Genomic DNA, 21,845 nt, shown 5'->3' with positions numbered 1-21,845 from the left:
GATAGTTGTTTGGGCTATGTTTAACCTACTAAGAATTGTATGCAGATTTTGGAAGATCTGGATTTAATTTATAAATTTGAGATAGAGCTTGACCCGGATATTTAGTTTTGTATAAAAAGGAAATATATAATTGTTGTGGTAGAGCACAAATCCTTCCTTAAATTGAGGGAAAAGTTTCTCATTCTGCTTTACTGCATTTTTAGGCAAATTAGTTTTACTCAATTATCTTTTACTGCTTTTGGAGTGGCATTATTTATAATTACAAGATCAATAACTATTTACTTTTTTCATTGTACTACTGACTTGGGCCATTCAAAAAGTTTATATAAGCGTGTCTTGTGCAAATAGAGCATTATTCTTTACTTATGTCATGTGCAAATACCATTATTCTTGCTTTTGTGAATATGGACCTTTATTAACCCCACTTCTTTGCAAATATCTATGTCTTGTTCTAGTTCTTTCTTTCTTTTTCTTTTTTTTTTTCCTGCATTTCTTGTTAGATATACTGATTGTTCAAGTAATTGCAGAGTATGCAAAAATTTGTGTTTTTGTTTAATTTTTATGAGGAAAAAGTGTTCGTGGAAGCATAATATTTACTCCTGAATTTTGTTATTGGAAATAAAGTTAGTTTAATTTATCAAATTTACCACTGAATTAATATCAGTGATGGTTATGACAGGGATATTGGGAAATTTAAGGAAAATGGAAATTTTTATTTAAATAGTCAGTGTGGTTTCATTTTACAAATTTGATCCTTTGTTTCCAAGCATGTTATCAGATAATATGTTTTTCAAAACAACACTGAAATGTGATTATCATTGGTTTCATCTGTCTTGTGTTATTTAATTGTGAATAGTTTTTTAAACTCCCTCCGTCTTTTTTTAGTTGTTATATTTTGGAGTTCTTTTTTTTTCTTTTTATTTGTCAAATTAGAAATTTTGTGTGATATTAAATATTTTTTTTTCTAAATTTACTTTTTAATTTAATGTATTTGTATAATTTTTAGAAATCACAAGTTTTAAAAAATAATAATTTTTTTTTATAAAATTTAACTAATTAATTTTAATTAATTTTTTTTTAATTGGTGTGAATTAAGTAAATGTGATAAATAAAAAAGAACAAGGTAGTAATTTAACAAAAAAAAATACATACAAAAAAAAATATTGAATTAATATCACCTGTGCCATATTTCATGTCCCAGATAAATTCTTAATTAGTATTTATAATTACTTGTTTCCTATTTTTTCTTTTTACATAAAACTCAAAATGATACCGTGCAAATAAGTTAAATGAATCAATAATGGTTTGGTCAAATGTTTTAATCTAAAAATATAACTTTAATTGTGAATATTTAATATGTCTTTAACTCTTTTTATCCAACTATTTAATACATTTACACCTAAATTTTAATTATGAAAGTCTGGAAATCTAATTTTATTTTTAATACTTGCTATTTCTTTTTAATTTGTTAAAATTTAAGACCAATCTAACTTTGTATTTGCTGTATTCCAGTGAAAAATCACAATGCACCATTTTCTCCTTTCAAAAACAAAAATAACCCATTTTTTCATTGCAAAATAAAAATGACTAAATTGGACTATATATATATATATATATATTGCAATTGAAGTTTGATAATATGTGAATATAGATAATTTGTTAAATCTAAAACAAAGCTTTGCAAGTTGAAGTTGGCATGCTAACATTATTTTGGGTGTTGCATGGGAGATATTTTGAATATTTGTTTACATTTTGCATATTGTTAATGGATTTTTAATTTAACTAATTAATATATTTATATCTTTTTATATTCACTCATATTTTCATAATATGCATGTGACATTTAGCTTCAATTTTTAATATTTTTTTAATTGAATAAATCAATATAAACTTTTATTTAGATTATATAAACTATTATTTCTTTTAAAAAAAACTTTAGCTCTGATACTATGTGAAAAAAATTTGAAGTTTTTAATCATATATAAAATCACATATTGTTTTATGTGATATACTGTAAATATTTTTATAATTTTTAATTAGTAAATTTAATTTAATAGTACATTAAAAAAATGACGTTTCAAATACGAGAGTGCAATCTATTTATGTGTTTCATAAAATAATTATCTCTTTTGATTATTTATGTCACAAGATGATTAGTTTAAAGTAAAAATTTAACCCTAGTGTCTAAATTATATTTGAAAATTTATTTTTATTCTCCAATTTTAAAAGAAAAAAATGTTTTTAATTTATTTTTTTACTTGATCATCGACATGATAAAAATTGATTATCTCACTATTAAAATATTATTTTAAGTCATATCTAAATGAATCTTGATGTTACAAATAACATGATATAAATATATAAATAAGATTCTTTACAAAAAATTAAAAAAAAAATCTTGTGCTAGTATGGCATTGAAGTGCCAATCAATACATGGAAAATCAAGAATAATGTGGTGAACTGTTTCATAAGAACAAAAACATCTCTTCTTGGTGAAGCATATGCTTTTTGTGGATACTAATGATTATCCTTATATTAGAGTGCTTGGAAGCTCAATGTTATTAATATTAAACTAAAGCATGCAGTGAATTTCTAGCGGAACTTAGATCCCTCTTTTGAATGCATTAAACTTAATGCTTGATAAAAATAAAGTTGGCCAACTTCATCAAAAGAAGAAGAAAGACCTTTTAAACCACCAAATTATTTTAGTATACTATAGACAAGGTTGTTCCTCAAAACATCAAAAACTTAGATGGTATTGATTTTGGACAAAATCTAGTTTTCGAGGATGTTTCACTTCAGCAATATCATATTAAACTTAACGCATATCTAATTATATAAGTGATCTTGTCTTGCAATCGATTTTTTTATATATAATTTCAATTAAATTAAAGACTAATAATTCGATGGTTTGTCAAGATCCTCCGAATAAAAATTATTAGAATAAAATGAATGGATTTAAGTATTAAGAAAGAGTTTCAAAAGCAATTAAGAACTCAGAGCGATAAAAGGTTGGTAAGGGCGGATGGGATTTTAGAAGAGAATTTGTTTCCATTAAAGTCAAGGAGCTTGAGATGGTGAAGGCCTCTCTAATCAACTGGTGATTTTGGAAAAAAAATTCTTTACTATTTTGTCTATGAAGAAGATCTTGGTTGAGTTTATGCACTCATACAGCTCATCACTGAGCCCATCATTGGTAGCACTCAAGTCGGTGAATATCAGCAAGTTCATATTCTTGACCATGTTTGATGACATTGGACACATTGCCCTATTGTGAAGCATGTATATATATATATACATTAAATAAAAATCATATACCTTGGCTAACTTGGTGTTTGATGGTATCGTTACCATCTTCATTTGCATATGTTATTTAGAAAATTAAAATAAAATTTTAAATGCTAATAAAAAGTTACGATGATGAATAATAATTTATATAATCTATATGTTGAAAAAAAATCCTCATTGAGATTAAAAAAAAAAATTACTTGATAAATTCATAAAATAGTTAGAGTTCTTTAACTTTTTGATTCCCCTCATCCACTTTCTACGTCAATACAGTTGCAATTCAATTGATTTTTCATGTGTTTAAATAAAAAAAGTAATAGAACAAGAAAATTATTTTGAAGAGCCTAAATAGAGAATCAAAAGAGCCTGATAATATATTTTAACAAATGTTTTTCCTAAAAATATAGTTTTTAATATATACCAATTTATATTAAAAAATCATATTTTTACAAATATTTTTCTAAATTTTTATATTACATAAATAAAGTTGTAAAGCATAAAAGGGTGAAATAATAGATTTTTGAATATATTTTTCTTAAAAATGCATTCTTTTTATAATTTTTAAACTTATATATATTAATTTATAAAAATATTTCATATTTTTAAAAAATATAAAAATCAAATAAATGGGTGCCACTGAACCTTTCCTCGCCCCTTTTCGATGATAAGTCTACACGATTGTAGTACTATCAAAAAGTATGGAAAAGAAATATACACATGTGGAGGTGTTTTTTTTAATTAATTGGGTTTTATTAAAAATTATTTTTAAAATCATTTCCTTATTAAATAATTTATCAATTAATAAAAATAACCATAATAAATATTTAAAGTAATTGTAAACAATTATTTGAATATCAAAATTTAGCTTTGATACCATAATTTGTTTGCTGAAGAAAACATGATGTACATTATATTAGAATCAATTATAACAAAATTTGAATACGAGGAGCTAATTATTTTAACATAAACTAGAATTTAGCACATTAAAATTTTAGAATTAAAATGAAAGTTAAAATCAATTTTTATAACCTATATATTAAAAATTGTCATGACATCAAAATTTATAAAATATATTTTTTCATCTTCCTTGTAATCCAACAAAATGATAATAATCTTCAATTATATAACTTAAATAATAAATTTATAAATTTGATCCAAATATTTACTTCAAAAAATAGAAGTAGATTAAAATTTACAACATTTTTATATATGAATTTAAAATCCACATATAAAGTTTTCATTTTGAGATTTTCTTGATGGAGATTTTCTTGATGGATATATAAAGTAACTTTGAATATATGAGCTTTAGTATCATCATAGTGTATAGGATGTACATTTTCAAATGTATAATACACATAATACCATAATTTGTACATCTGTTATTAAACTCAAAAGTATACAAAACATTTTTTAACATCAAGTACATTGTGTAGTGGATTGTTTAATGATTGGTGACAAATAAAAACACAATATCAGTAATGACATTTTTTTATATCATGAATATTATATCATAATTTATAAGAAAGAAAAACTAATTTTGTAATTGCAAGAGCAAAATGCTTGGATTATGAGAAATGAAATAAAAGTACATAGCAAAACATACTTGTATTGACAAAGAATAATCATTCAACTTTTGCACTTTGTATGGATCTTAGGAGTTTTTTTAAAAAACAAATTTGTTGCTAAGGTTTTCAGCACTGCAATAGTTAAAAATCTCGGTGAAGTTATTATTCATAATTATTATTCGCACATTGTCTATATGTGGGCACACATTACTCGCACGACTTGCTGCTGATCCTATATGGTCTTTATACGGGCTAGAAGAAGCTCATATGGCTTTTTAACAATGTTATGTGACTTCTATGTGGACATATGACCTCTATGTGGGTTAAATATAACTCTTGCAAATGCCAATTTAAACTCTGTTTGTGATCTCGAATGTGATAATTAATTCTAAAACCCGACAAATGCAAGCAAACGATGCATAACACCAATTTTAGCATAGAAAACTTTCCAAATCGAGGGAAAAACCATGAGACTTTTTAGAGTCACTTGAAATGCTTTCACTATATCAATAATACCCTTATAAAAAAATTTCTCTTTACGTAACTAGAGGTATACAAGCACAATGACATGAGTATACAATTGAAATTAAAAAGCTCTCAACAACACACAAATTCATTATCAACGACCAAGTGGTCTATTGGTAGCCGGGTCCCCAATAAAACCCTTCACAAGTGGTGAGAGTTCGAATTTTGGGTAAAGGGACATTTCTAGAAGTGTGAGTAATGATTGTGTATGGGTGGTCCCAGGAAACAATGACTTCATAAGGATGCTCTATCAGAATTGTGGCAAAATCGAGCATTTTTACATCCGATATTTTTTTGTTAAATCTCAAGGCCTAACCCTTTCATATAAGCTTCTCATATGAAAACCCAAATTTACACTTGTCATTCCGTCAATTGATATAGCTTTTTTTTTCTTTGTTTTTTATTCACTTGTTGGAGCCCCAGATGTGGTAGCACACTAACACTTGTATTGTCTCTCAATTAAATAACTCTTTATTTCCTTTTTTTTTTAAACTTTTTCACAAATAATATGTTTAATACCACACTTATCTTTTATCTTTATGTTGATATATAGTTTCCCTAAACATCAATTTTAGTGAGAACTAATCCTCAAAATGTTAAATATTCATACAATATTTGTATTTCCCTTAAAAATCTCTCTTAAATAAAAACTACCAATTTTTATCCAACCACATCTCTCAATCAATCATAAAGTAGCAGTTACTAAGAAAAGAATGGCTGCATGTATGTATAAAGATATAATTTCTGTGATTATTATTTATTTGGATTAAATTGAATATTTAAACTTTATCTTAAATGCCAAAAATAAAAATTTTGAAAAATATATTTTGAAATAATCAAATAAAATTACCAAACTAAAACAAGTTAATAGTTTTTTTCAATAATTAAAATATTTAAAATTTAAATAAACAGATGGAATTTTTTTAAAAAAATGCAAAATCACCAAACTTTGATCATTATTTTTAAAAATAAAACATATTTAAATAAAATACATTTTTAAATATAACATCATATTTCAATCATTCAGTTAACCAAAACATCTACATTCTAATATATATATATATATTTATATAGATCATGAACCACACACAAGATGAAGAACAAGTAGTCAAGCCAACTCAACTTGAATCTAAGCCTCATCTTGAACTCCTCATTCCAAAGGCCACTCATGAAGCCACATCATCAAAACAAACACCCAATTCCAACCAATCAAAACACTCTTCCAAAGGATAACAAACATAATCCCATGGCCACCACCTCCACACATCCATATCCCCAATAAAACCTCAGATACTTTTTCCCTTCATCACTCAACTCCATCCACCCATTCATTCATCCACCCATTTTCCATTTATTTAAACACTATCACTCTCTTCAATCCTTCATCCTTCCAAAGACACCCCAAACAACAAAACAAGAAGAAGAAAAAAAAAAAAGGATACAATGGCAAGTTTAACAGCTGCAACATTGAGCATCCCATCCTTCACAGGCCTCAAAGCCATTAACAAAACAACAACAACAACAACAACAACAACAACTATAAGCTATTGTTCAAGTAATGCAAAGATGTGCATCAAGGCCTCTCTGAAAGACGTCGGTGTTGCGGTTGCCGCCACGGCAGCAAGTGCAATACTTGCAAGCAATGCCATGGCTGTGGAAATATTGCTTGGAGGCAATGATGGTTCACTGGCTTTCGTGCCGTCGGAGTTCTCTGTGTCTTCTGGAGAAAAGATAGTGTTCAAGAACAATGCCGGGTTCCCGCATAATGTCATTTTCGATGAGGATGGAGTGCCGGCAGGTGTCGATGCGACGAAGATATCAATGAGTGAGGAGGACCTTATGAATGCACCAGGAGAGACTTACAGTGTTACACTGGACAAGCCAGGAAGTTATGTCTTCTATTGTTCACCTCACCAGGGTGCTGGCATGAAGGGAGTAGTTACTGTTAATTAGTTTTTGAAAGTTTGGTTTGTTTATGTTGTTTTGTTGTAATTTGTCTATGAATGATGAGATAATAAAGAATGTAGTAGTAATCTTGGGTGTCTGTTATGTGGTCACTTCTCTTTGTATTCTCTAGTTAATGTTGTTGAATTTGATTATAAAGAGAAAAAGTGAGTGAGTTTGGAGTTTTGTTGATGTTAAGTTATGTAGAACATTTGATGGGAATGAATTGCTTCAGTTATTATGATTGTTAAAAGAAGTGAAGTTAAAAGGTTTCTAATAATTTTAGGTAGTATTTTGAACATGTTCTTTCTTGGTTTTTTAATAAGGCTTGTCTAATTGAGGCTGTGATACAAATCTAGAAAAACTACAAAAACTTACATAATGACAGTATTAAAAACAAACAAATAAATAAATTAGTCATGTATTGAGAAGAGAATTATGAATTTAGACATCCCTGATGAATGAAAAAAAAACCCTATCATGCTATGAGGACAACGAAATATTCCTCGATTATTATCGCTTATGATATTACTTGATAAAATAAACTTCAACACAAGAAATTTCAAGCTTTACAAGCAGTTAAACATGTCAATAAGTTGCCAATGTTAATAAAGACATCAAATTAGGTTATGGATTAATAAAATAATGCAGGTAGATTTAATCACAGAAGATAGCATCTATGATACACAGAATGAAATTAATCATACATTAATTATACACTAAAGAAATACACAGCAAGGCTTGCACAGAGCTTATTGATGTCGAATTCCCGCAATTAGAGATTATTTAAATTGAGGATATATAGATTACATTGTCAATGTATCAGGAAGTGAAGTAGGGCAACCTAGAACTTTACCACCGACGTCAGGAAAGGTCTCCCAGACGGACTCGATCTTTCCGTCGGTGTTTATTTTAATTGGGTATTTGAGAAGATGACCTTGCAATGGTTTGTACTCCTCGGCAGCGAAATTGTCACGGTTTTGTTCGGCTATTCTATTTACATGTCGAACACAATCCAAAGTGTTGGGTTCCTTGAAACAAGGATCTAGTGAAGCAAGATGCTCTGCCCACAGCGACATCCTGTAACCGTATACCTATGACACAAATTTATTTGTTTTTAAGTTCATGTTACAAGCCATCAAATAGTCATAAACAATGCATCTTTTTCGGCATTTCAACACATGATATCGAAGAAATAACAAGGGATACGCAACTAGTAACTAGCAAGTGTTTAGCCTCTAGGTTGATTTACAGATTGCAATGTTGCTTCAGGGAGTAATAGCATTTAATACAGTATTAGAAACACTAATGAAGCTAAAAATTAAGACAAATAAGCAAAGATGATAAATGTTGAATGATAATAATACTTAGGTATTCGATCTAAACTCAAGCAAGGGAATTGGTCAAGCTGGAATCATGCTTCATAAGTTGGCTTCAGAAGAAGCACAAAGAGAAAGAGATGGAGATGAAAGGTGTAAAGCACAAACCGAACACATATCAGCCAGACTTGATTCAACCTAAAAATTTAAGCTGATAGATGAGAGCATTAGACTTAGATATTCAAACTCAAATTTACTAAATCAATTGATTTGGGACTACTAGTTACTCCAATGCGCCGATGTGAAACAAATATTATTACTATAAAAATTTGCGTAGAATTCCTTCAGTTCAAGCAATGCTTGGTTTGCTAGTAAAAAAGATTTCATCTATCCCTAAGGTTCTAGGATTACACCAAACTGATATGATAATCGATTCCAACATAAAAGCATAAAAGCATAAAAGCAAAGGTGAAAAAAGATAGTTTATATGACTAACTTGAAATGATGAATTACTTGCAACAAAAATATTCCTCAATGTAGATTAGCAAGATGAGATATTTCCAGATAGGAGATGATATTACCAACCTGACCATGTGGATGCCTTTTTTTCTCAGCCAATGTGTGATGGGGTTGATAAGCACCCATAGCTATTTCAGTATCTCTTGAGCCATCTAGAGATCTTTGATTGATGTTAGCAGACCCCAACAGCACATACTCGTCATCAACTATCATTCCCTTTTGAATGAACATAAATCATGAATCGCCGAAACTTTTGAGCCAAGGCCTGACAACAATTTGAAAAATTAACTGTCACTATATATTTCCAATTGGCCATAAGTGATAATGAATATTTTTCCATCACCTTTGTAATGGAGAAAGCAATCAAAGCATGTACAGAAATAACATACCTTTCAATTAAAGCAGAACAAACACAAGTGAACAAAAGCAATGATAAGTGCAGTCCAAATATGTTCGTATAACCAACATTAGAGCATTCAAATGCCATGGAAATATACAAACAAAACACAGTGTGCATGTCAACCATAAAGAACTCTTATTAAGAAATTTTACTGTTATTAAGATGCCAAAAAAATCATAGCTTCTACCTTCTGTTCACATAAACATGCACAAATTAGAGAGGAATCATGACAGACATTTGCAAAAATTTAAGAAATTGATGGTTTGAGCAACCATTAACCAAGAAGTGCTCCCCAAAGACTAGGATATTAAGAGATACGAACAGTAAGAGCCAAACTACTATATATTTTACACCTCGAATTTTATTGGAATGGGTTCATTCCAAATGCAACAAAAATGTCTCAAAAGAATCTACATGAAAACATAGCTCAAAAATCCCAACTTGACACTTAAAAGTTTTTGAACCACCAATGCCCATGCTCAAGAATTAACAAGTGTAGACCAATTTAGTTATCTACCAGATTGCAACCTTTTGTGATCGCAAGGTTTACATTTAAGGTCAGGCATCATCTTTCAACATCTACATGGCTTTCTCAACATGTTTTACCATGGTGGCAATCAAATGAAACTTGCAGCATATGTAACAAACAGAAAACATTTGAACAAATTCCATTATTAAGTTTCCTGCAGTAATAATAACAACAGTTACAGATCTACCTTATCTAAAAGTTACTAAGTACATAATGATAATCTCAGGGAAATTCTCCTAAAATAACCAACAAAAAGAATGTATTAGCAAAATGCGGCCTTCTCTACTTAATAATTTCAGTCAAACAAGCTATGGAAAGGGGTTTCATTAAATAGCGCTACTAAGATTTCAATAAATCTGCACATCACAATATAAAGAAAATGGTACAGAACTAAAGGCATAAGAAGTGAATTTCCATTGGCAGGTGCAGAAACTTAAAGCATCAAATTTGTTCATGAAATTTCACCGCATACAGAATACAAATATCACAAAGGAGGAGGATGCACAGTGTTGTATCTATTGCCATTTTCTTGAGAAAAGTCATAGCAACACAGCAATGGACACTTGTCTTACATAATGTTGGATGCCAACCCCCTTGGTTTTTTATCTGAAGAATAATTAAAATTGGTTCCCCAACCAATTTCCCATTGCTTTTCATTCAACAATTTAACCAACATTATCATCCAGGAAGATTCAATAAGTCCAACCATTATTTTGATATTGGAACTGTCATCCTATGAATAACATTTTTGATAGGTTTATGTAACATTTCTCAAGCACATGTGCACATAGGGAAACACATGATCCTCAATTTTCTACCAAATTGTTTATGAAATGCTACAAAAGCAATAAGAAAACTTCAAGCAAACAATGCCCAGTTTTCTTCATGATACTAGACTTGCCACAGGATTAATGTTATCCAGAATAACATAAAAACAGTTAGTGTTGACTGAAACCAATGGGCCTAAACATAAAAGTTAAGGTAACCAATTCTCACATCACAGTTTTACTGAATGGTATTTTCCAGTTGTAAATAGTATATCATACATAACCCTTTAAACTTAAAATTATTCGTCAGAGTTAATAAGAAAATAATGTACAGAAACAATGTTTTGTTTGCAATAACATCTGCTATCAAAATCAAACTCTTAGCACACAAGACACCATCAAAATATTATGATAGGTCCCAAATACAAAAATTTATGATTAGTGAAATTAATCATCCCAAACCTATGGGCTTATATGTTAAATTGCATAGTTTGTAGAAACAGCAAAGCAGACTCAAGGAGACCTAATCCAACTTCTGTGCATTCTAGTGTATATATATATATATTCTTATGTTCTTCCACATCCACCAACAAGAAATATGCTAGAATGGTGCTGGCCAAAACTTACTTTTCAGGATAAGTAAAATAATCTTAAGAAGTGCATATTTACTCACGAATACATTTGTATGAAATATTCACAATTAATTGTAGTGAAGTAATTTCAAATTTGCAACAAGAAAGTATTTATGCCAAATTATATCACTTTTTGGGTATGATTCAACTGATAGAAGTATCAAACTAGACATTCGTTCTGCAAAAGTTGGTGGATACCATACCACTGGACTTTTCTCTGAAGCTTGATCAGTGGGTTCCATGATATCCTTGGGACATTCTTCTCGATTGCCAAGGCAGTAAAAGTTAAGGTAATCTTCAGGGTGAGCATTTTCGATATTCATAGATTTAAGTTCCTGACCCACAATGTCATACATCATCTGCATTGTTTGACCCTGCATGTAAGATAAGCGTGTTTATATATTAGTCATTTGATGTAATGAAAGCATGAATTTGAAATCTTAAGCAGCACACAGCCAAACAACCACCTCCATCCTTCATAATCATGTTCATATTTGTCAGCTCAACCAATGCTTCACTATAATTACAGTAATACAGCCCCTTGATATGGGTCCATTTTAGATTAGCTGCGTTGCAAAAAACTACTTAACCTAGCCATGATACAATATCAGATGCAATTTAAAATCAACAACGACTAAAAGAGAGAACATGAAATTCATTAATAGACCTAGAACACGACAGAAATACTTGAAATTACAACAAAGCACCAGCTCTCTCAGAAAGCAGGGAAGGATTAGGCCAAACCAGAAGACATTATTACCCTCTTATACCAAATTAGAAACAAAGCCTAATAAGTAATGCAACAAAAATATCCCTGAATCAATTGACAGTTAACACTACAATCCAACTCTAACGGCCTTTTCTTGAAAATATAAATGAGCTAAGATACATGCTCTTATTTTCATTGTGTCGATTTGTAGTAATCAAGTCATGAAAGCAGTCTAGCAATCTTTGACATTTGAATGAGAGCTACCCTCTAAAGTAAAAAATAATCAAATAAATAATTTCTTTGAACTATGAGACATTATGGTTGAAATAAGGGGTAATACCACCTAAGCAATTAGGGCAATAGAATTCAAAACCGATTTTTGATATCTTTTTTTGATAGCTCATTTTAGGCTATCAAAAATAGAGAAAAACAAAACCTTTTGTTACAAAATCCAAGTTTAAACTTCTTAAAAAGCTTTTCTTTCAGCATCTTTGTTTTTAAAAGCTGTTTGAACAAAATCTTGTGAAGAATTTAGATGTTAATGGTCCAGAGTAAACTTCTTGCTTAAGATAATAGATAAATTCACCCTTGAGCCTAGTGGCTCTATGTAGATAGAACATAAGGACACATTGAGTTTATCTGATGCAAACTAAACAGACAGTTCCTCCTAATTCAACACAATAGCCTAAACTTATTGGATGAGAGACATAGACAAATATATACAAATTCATGCTTATCAAATTAACCAATATACTACTAGTTACTCTAATAGAAAGGTGGATGTCATCAAGGCTATAGTGATGGCAATTTGAAGCTGACTAAATGTGACCATGTAGATAGGTTAATATCATCAAAAGTTATTAGTCCATGAGCCATAAGTAAAATAACATGACAGTGAAGCAGATTTTATAAAGCCTACAACATACATAGATTCCTCAAGGCAGTCCTGAATACCTTATCTTTGCAGGTGAATTAAGAAATTCAAGCACATCACTAAATATAGGTAGTTAACAGTGTGAAGGTATTCATCTAAAATGAAAAATCAATCAAGGGGTGACACGTTCACACCAATGATTTACCACAACCTTAGTCAGGAATAAACATTAATACCCATCCATTCATGAGCTTGTTCATTCTGAATGCCAATCTCAAGCACAAGGTGTTTGACAGTACAGAATGGAAAGGTTCAATTTACAGAACAAATTGAATAGATATAAGGAAAAGTATAAGACATTGCAAGTACTATCCATCCTACATGGATCAGCATAGAAAAACCCTGCCCTTAGGAAGCACATGAAAGATTGTCACTAACAAACATATATTCTTAAATTTGGGCAGTGGCACTACCTGCCAGAAAAGAATTTCTTGCACAGAAGAATCGGTAGGAACACCTTCAGGCCACATTGGTATGACAATATACACAGCAAATCGCTCTCTAGCTCTAATTTTGCTCACAATCTTAAGGGCCAGTTCGATTGGAACAAGATTACTAGCACCTGTTTAAGAAAGTTGTATACTCAGAGGTGCATACATAATACTTGCAGATCATATATATGTACAAATATCAGTAAGGAGATAAACATAACTATATCTAGGAAATTGAAATGCCAAAAAAAAAAAAAAGAAGTCAAAAATGGGAGACCTCAAAAAAGTGGTTATTAAATATATAGGACAACATAAATTAAAAAACATTAAGGAGAATGCTCATATATATCAATTGCAAGCATGTATCAACAGAAACAAACGATATACCAATAATCAAGTAGCTCAAAAGTCCAAATATCTGTTGACTGTTAGAGGTTACATCATACACCAACTCAAAATTTTAACTGTTAGAGTTCAAACCTGAACAAGACAGTATTGAAGCAATACAAATTTAGTGTGGATATGGGTCATAATAAATGAGAGTTGATAAATGCCTACTTCTGAGATTTGAAACTCGTTTAGCATGTGCTTATCTCAATTTAGTTGACTTTATCATAGTTGCAGTTCCAGTTTCATTTCATATTTGTTTCATCATAATTCTTATTTTGATAGTTAGTTTGATAAATCGTCAGTCTTCATCTTATCTAGGCTTTATCCTAAAATAAATCTTGTAAGTCCCAGAATTGAAAGTGGTAGTGTAATAAAAAGTTCAGTTTTTTCTGTGCTGCCACTCCATAACCCATGGTGATTATGTCTTCCTTCTTCCATGTGCAATGACTAATTTAAACAATCCCTTATTCTTCCTTATTCCTCAAATTTTTTCCAAGCACCCCAAAACCTCTCAGTCTTTCCCATGAGGCATAAGGGTGTTAATAAGATTAAGCCACTTGCACCACACCCCAAGAGTAGCTCCCAGATTAAGGTTAGAATGAAAACTACAATTATACCCTCAACCCAATCTGATGTTATCCTTTACTTTCTTTTCTTATTGTTGACTATACACAATTATGAAAATTAATTAATAAAATTTTAATAAGTACTTATCAATGGATTTACTTAATTTTCTAATATATATATATACATATATATTAATATAAATAATATATATGCACGCGCACGTGTGTGTGTGTGTAGATATACACTTTTGTACATGTATGTATGTATTTACGCATATATGTTTATACATGTCTCTGTGTGTAATCATATAGGTATGTGTATGCATGTATTTATGTATATGCATGTCTGCATAACATATATAAATAAAACATCAAACATGATGAATTTAATATGATCCTCCCTCCCATTGCTTCCCCAAACACCTTTCCTTTATTCTTCTCTATTCAAACACCGTAAGGAATAAGGAGAGCCTAAATCCAAATGTCACCTTAATCCAATCTCTCCTTTATTCCCTACCAAAGATTCCAAACAACCCTTGGGAGTTTTGTCCAATGATTGAATAAAGGTTTCTTTGTCTTTTTTTTTCCTTTGTTTACAAAACATATAATGTTTGTTTGACTATGTTTGACAAGTTTTATAAATTAGTTTCCCAGAGATATTATCTAAAGGTTCATAAACAAAGTTCTCTAGTATTTTATATATACTTTTAAAATAATCGCTAGCTAGATCATCATTCAATTAGGGTTACCACAATCTAGGGACCATCACTAGTAATGGAAAGCATAGATTACATAATTTCAATAGAAAAACTATACTATGGCACAAAAATAAACAAGTAAAGAAACATAAGTCTTTCTTACTATATGACTAACTATTATCAATGAACCATTTTAATTTACAGGATTTGATTTTATATTTGATCTAAAAAAATTTTTACCAAACAGAAAATTTACAACCACCAAAAAATATGGTTTACGGTTACTCCTGCAAATTTTTTATGACGTTTAATTAAAATTAATGTATTCAATAATTATTTTTAAAATAAATTGATATGAGTAAAAATTCTAATATTAGTAGAAAATAGTAATTTTAATCTCAAAAAATATTTGTTGGTATTAATTCAGTCAATTATAGAAAAAAGTTTTCCCTCCAAAACAATTCAAAAATGAATCCCTTGAATCCTATCCCTATGCTCAGACCAAACACTAATATTCTGTTTTAAGAAAAGGTAAGATGCTTATATATAGGTTGTTATATCTGTGAATGTTGTCATCATCTACAAAGTCTCCACACCTTCTGCCACCTAATTACTAACACCACTAGAGAAAATTTATCCTCGTAGATAGAAAGAATTATTAAATCAACATCTTCACAAGCTTCACGAATTTTAAATCATAAAGTCAATTTTTAGCAGAGAAAATATAAGACCTGTATACTTCAATCACAAGGAGTAAATAATCATGCGAAAGGAGTACAAAAAACAGTTCCAGAGTATAAAAATTGTCCCCAACCTGCATTTTTGTAAGATGGCCAAGCAAAAGAAGAACCAAGGAAATACTGGTTTTCAATGTATATGAAGTTCTGTGCAGATCTTATAGCCTTTACATATGCTGTGTGGATGCTCTTGTCAATTACAATATTCTTTCCACAAACCAGGTCCTGCAGTAGCATATGTGAAACAAGCACCAAACCAAGAAAAATCTAGAATTAAAAGTGAATTTTTACAGGTAGCATTGAAACAAAGTAGGAACCAGCATGTATGTAGTGGAAATTGTAATAAACATAGAGTTAGTTGATGACCAAATTAAAATAAGAGACTTAATCATTGAACAACAGTGGATGACTCCACAACTTAGTGATTGACAACTTAAAATCCTATCCTTGTTATACTAACTAAACTTTTGTTTAGTAAATAAACCATCACATAATTCAGAAACCATAGGAATACGCATACCTTCTCCTCAGCTTCTTGAACATTTTTAGGAAATCCCGTTACAGATCCAGAATCAATTGAACGGAGTACCTAAAAATCACAGATTAACAGCTATTAACAATACAGGAAAAAGATCATTTACATAATGTAAGTTACAATTATCCAACCTGCACATGCCAGGTACTTGAATCCTCTTCCTTTGAAACCCAAAGACTTTGACTATCATTTGGAACAGTAGGTGACGGACTGAGTATCCATGAAATACGTTCGAGCTTTATTAGTGCATCATCACTCCAACGAGATACTTTTCTAAAGCGTTTTCCAAATTCTTTCCACTTTGTTGCTTTTCGCCAACGCTGTTCAAAATTTTTAAGGACATCATATGCAGCAGGCCCTTCAATTTTGCTATGTAAATCATGCCATGGTTGTCTTGGTCCTTTGGTTGCTGACTGCACATAAGCATCAATGACATAAATGCTAGCAAGGAGAAAACAAGCGAATTATTTTGTATGCACCCTGAGCACATATGCGTGTACAGTCAAGAATTTGTACTAGAACTGATGAGAAACTAGGGCAAGAATGCTATTAACATCAAGCACTTAAATAGAAAAGTTGCACATTATATCAAATTACAGATTTAGTTTAGGGTGAGGCCAGATTAGTTCAGATTTAAATTTAACACCATCTTACTTTATCGGTGAATTTATACATTTAGGGGTTATATCTTCTGAAGTCAACTTCTGACTGGGCCATAGTGGCTTAGGTCAAACTAGTCTTGCATTCAAGGGTCTTTGTTGCATCTTGTTAATGTTAAGGACTGAAATTAAATAACATGGTTTATCTTGCAAAGCTATAATAAAAGATCCAACCATCTGAAGAGACTCAAATTAAGAGAAATTAGAAGGAAATGAAGGAACGGATGTAAGAATTGGGCTTCTCTCCGAATCACTTCCTTCTAGGCATTTGCGGAAATAATTTTTAATCATATCTCAGATTACGGGTACCTTAATCTCATGAACACAATTCAATTGATATAGCAAAAGGGAAAAACACTTCCCTCAATGATCAACATTGACCCTGAAAGCAACAGACAAGCAATTTCCATAGTTCTTCTGAAAATATATCTTTACTGATTGAAAAAAACATATGAATAAAACACAGCATTTACCATAATAATTAAATAAATAAATGAATGGATTAGGAAAAATTCTATTGCACTGCTATGCTAATATAATTAATACATAACAGTGGAATTGAGAAAACAGAATGTTTCAGTGTAAGAATTTCAACTCACAGCAAATGTGGGGTTGTGGAAATCATTTGCAAATACAGTGTCAAGGTCACAAAAAATTCTATGCTGAGGAGTATCATAGCGACCATCACAAAGATCAAGACCTCCAATGAAAGCAGTAATCTTCCTCTTATTTCGAGAAGCTTGAGTATCAACTAAAACACATTTTTGATGATGCGTAAAGAGATTCCCCACAACCTGGACAATGATACAATAGGATCTAGAGTTCTTATTTTTTTCCCCCATTAAAACAAACAATCATATAAGGTTGCAAACTACTGCATGCTCAATCCATAGATGCAGAAATATAGGTTTCACATTAAACTCAAGAATTGTACACCAGAAATCAAGCACAAACTGTCCAAATAAATCCCTATGACAAAGTAATAAATAATTGATGAAGAACATATTATTCCATTTGACTGATTGACAAATTAATCATATGTACTAACGCAACCTATTGCTCCATTGGACAGCTTTCAGAAAAACCGAGTTAGTATCTAAACAAAAATCAAAACTAATAGAAGACTTCAATCACTCAAAAAATGCTAATGAATACAATTCAACCAATGCCATCATCGAAGATGTTATAACATTCAAAGATGTCTATTATATCCCTCTAACCAATAAATTAAAAGGAATATTTAAATTGTATTGATAATCTTCACTGGTTGTTGCATCACAAGAATGTCTTTTGACAAAAACGAGTGCCGTGGGTTAAAGTTATGCAGATATGGATTAGATGGCAATACCTCAACACAACACAGAATCAATATAATATGTTCAAATAACACCAGGTTTATATCAAAATTTCTGAGTAAGATCCTAGCCTGGCCATCAAAAGTTCACAAATAGAATCATGACAAAAAACTATCAACCTATAAGATAAACTTGATGATGCAAATCTTGTTGTATATGTGTTGCTTCATAGTTCAGACTACAACTTCGGCATCTTCTAGCAACCGTACTGCAGATTATGAAACCAGCCATGTTTGGTTGAGTTGAATGTATCACATGAATAAAATGATCCAAACAGAACAATTTTATTTGAACATCAAGCACATTCAGAATTGCAACACTCTCACAAGTTCTCCCATTCAAAAAAGTCATCTACAAATTATAACAACACCCTACACATAGCTAGTTGTTGCCTCTTGTTCCCATTCTCTCTCTTACAATGGTAGATTGAAACCAAGAAATCACAACCAAATTGCATTTTAAGTGGACTTAATCATATTCAATGCCTCTATCAGTTCATAAACTTAACGATTGAAGTTTTGGTTGACATTCAACTAGCTTAGAGATTAACTAACTTTTGATGGTTAACAGGTCATAATATGGTGGTTCATGCAGGTTCTAAAATATTAATGCATACAGCTAAACGTAATGAATCTTGCACACATCAACCAAACGAGAAGATTGAACATTGACACGAAGCATGCCTGTTGCTTGAAAAGGCTGAGCTTTCTGCTACCGTATCGAGGCGACAACACGCAAATAACAGATGAATGCTTGAAAAATTTCTTTGTTTCCTCATCATGAGTTTGCATCAATCCTGCCTGCACAACAGACATAATTATGAGCGCAATTATAGATTTTGTAAAGCCTGTTAACCATGGGACAATTCATTCTAAGTAGATATGTCAAAACTTAAGAAGGCTTACCCATTATACCCAATACTAGACTGAAGTAGAAAAGATGGGAATAAAAGGGTGGCAAAAAAAGCTGAATCCAATTACCGTCTTGAAGCAGAGCTTGTCATGGGAAGTCTTATCATCCCAAACCAGCAAGCACACCCGAACCCCCTCCTGTGACTTGTACTTCAGTAGGTCACCCAGTGTGTAACTCTCAGGCAAAGATGGATCCCGGGGAGGCTCCCTCACTAGCCTCACCTCTGTAAACACCGACCAACCCACAATATAAATCATGTGATGCGCCTCCAAGATAGCATTGCATATATCTTCCCAGCATTTCCCTTGCTCATAAACCGCCCCATTTTCCAGCTCAATCGGAGGCAATTCCCCATCCTGAAAATGCGCATCCTGATAGAGCTTCACTGAGCACCCTTTCCTAAGAGGGAAATAGGTCCCTCTAATCCCCTTCTTCTCAGGATCTCCAGCCACACCATTACAGTACAATAAATTCGATTCAACAGGGAAAAACTGCATCTTGAGATGAAGAGCAGAGTCAGGCTTCGGCGGCTTCCCAGTGGAATCAATAACCGAGAACCAATCTTCAATAACCTCGCCGGAGGCGACTCGGGCAGCAGCGACCCGAACGGCGCCGATGACCTGGGCGCCGAAAGTATCATTGTCCTTAGCCTGGAACTCGATGAAACTCGCGAAGTGAGCGAGAGGAATCGTGAAATGCTCGTCCCACCGTGGATCCTGAGCGTTGGAGATGACGCGAGTGCGAGCAACGGTGGCGCCGGCGATGGAGACCTTAACGTAGGGGTCACTGGTGATGATCTTGTGGTGATGGTGCTGCTGCTGCTGCTGCTTCTGGGGGTCGAAGATGGAACGAGTCGCAGTGGAAAGCAGGGAGCGGCAGGGGGCAAAGCAGCGGCGGAAGCGCTCGGAGAAGACGTCCATATTGGGGAGACTACGGGCTTCGATGATCCAAAGCTCAAGGTCACCGTGGAGGAGCACAGGGTCATCGGATGAGCCTCCTCCGGCAGCGTCTAGGGCTTGATCCGGCATGGATTCCGATGAAGGACCATGAGAGGAATCCATGAAGAAGAAGAAGAAGAAGAGGGTTTTGGGTTCTTCTTCGCTTGAGAATGAAAAACGAGAGTGGTTGGCGGGTTATCTTTTATTATTATTATTATTAAAGCTTTTTTTTCATTAAGGTCCCCGGAAAATACTAAAATTAGTTTTTTTAAAAAAATATCATTATTTTTTTGGTAATTAAGTTTGAATCCTTACTTTTATTTTTATTAACTTTTTATTCATGAGCACGTTGAGTGCTAGTACCAAAAATTTTATAACTCAGTTATTGAATCTTATTATAGAAATCAAAGATAAAATATTTAAAGAGCTGAAGTTTAAGATTTTATGGAAGTATGATAATAATATATCACTAGTGATATGTAATTCAAATTTTTTTCTTTCTGATTTATCTATATTTTTTAAAAATAATAGCTAATAAATTATAAAAATATAAAAAATTAATTTTTTTTTTATATATATAACGACCTATCTTGTAGGGATATATAAGAAAATAAAACAATTATTTAAGTTTTTTTTAATTGTTTGGACTTTATAAACAATTATAGAACTTTTAATAAAACATGAATTTTATAATGAATATAACTAATTTAAATAATTATCAGGGAGCAATTTGTGAAGTACATGAGAAGAGAGATCACGTGGCAAGGGCCTGCATAACGGCAAAAAATTAAATAAATCAATTAAATAAATCAACTAAATAAGTACTAAACAGAGTTTCTTCAACCCTTAATAAATAAATAAATATATATATATATATATTATATATGTATAGATAAAAAAAAATTGAATAGAAAATGGTTAGAATTCAAAGTCAAGGATTGTTATCGTAGGCGGTGTGGATATGAAAAAAACGGAATAAGTGCCACGTGGCATTAGACAGTGAGTAGAATAGAGTTCATTCCCACGCCAGCATCATGTCACATCAAATCAGATCTCATGTGATCATCTACATATACCATAATATTTTTAATATATATATATATATATATATATAATTAGAGGATTCATCAAGAACTCGTTGGAATTTTTTTTTTTGGAAGATGTGGATGAGTATCTGTGGAGACGTACACAAAGGTAGAGTTAATTTCTCATTATATTTATATTTTTATTTTACATAAATTAAAGTTTAAATTTATTTTTTTTAAGTAAGACACTAAACACTCTATACATAAAATTTAAATATCAATAGATAAAATAAATTATAGGTAAGATATTCATAAAATTTTTACAAATTAAATTTATCTTAGTTTTTTTATATTTATAATAATATGAGCAAATTACCATACACACTTTATTTATAACTCAACTATATATTAAAAAGTAGAATCTCAAATCTTCTTATATGAGAGTTAAATGTCTTAATTACTCAGGCA

General features: G+C 31.3%; 2 protein-coding genes across 2 annotated transcripts; one reads left to right on the top strand and one right to left on the bottom strand.

Moving 5' to 3' along the window:
• Positions 1 to 6,691: 6,691 nt before the first annotated feature.
• LOC120270334 (plastocyanin-like) lies at positions 6,692 to 7,331 on the top strand. The gene has a single exon (XM_039277342.1). It carries the CDS (start codon positions 6,822 to 6,824, stop codon positions 7,329 to 7,331), a length of 510 nt encoding a protein of 169 aa, XP_039133276.1. The 5' UTR covers positions 6,692 to 6,821.
• Positions 7,332 to 7,931: 600 nt separating this feature from the next.
• On the bottom strand, positions 7,932 to 20,519 carry LOC120275558 (phospholipase D delta-like). Its single transcript, XM_039282179.1, is given in 11 exon segments — positions 7,932 to 8,416; positions 9,227 to 9,379; positions 9,381 to 9,425; positions 11,692 to 11,862; positions 13,545 to 13,693; positions 16,031 to 16,178; positions 16,474 to 16,542; positions 16,620 to 16,901; positions 17,747 to 17,941; positions 19,186 to 19,302; positions 19,483 to 20,519. Coding segments are annotated over 11 exon segments (2,610 nt in total). The 5' UTR covers positions 20,476 to 20,519; the 3' UTR covers positions 7,932 to 8,128.
• Between the last annotated feature and the right edge of the window lie 1,326 nt (positions 20,520 to 21,845).

Source organism: Dioscorea cayenensis, chromosome 2 (genome assembly GCF_009730915.1).
Source record: "Dioscorea cayenensis subsp. rotundata cultivar TDr96_F1 chromosome 2, TDr96_F1_v2_PseudoChromosome.rev07_lg8_w22 25.fasta, whole genome shotgun sequence".
NCBI classification, from domain to species: Eukaryota; Viridiplantae; Streptophyta; class Magnoliopsida; order Dioscoreales; family Dioscoreaceae; genus Dioscorea; species Dioscorea cayenensis.
Note: the sequence above shows the minus strand (reverse complement) of the source record. Positions and strands in the feature narration are given on the sequence as shown.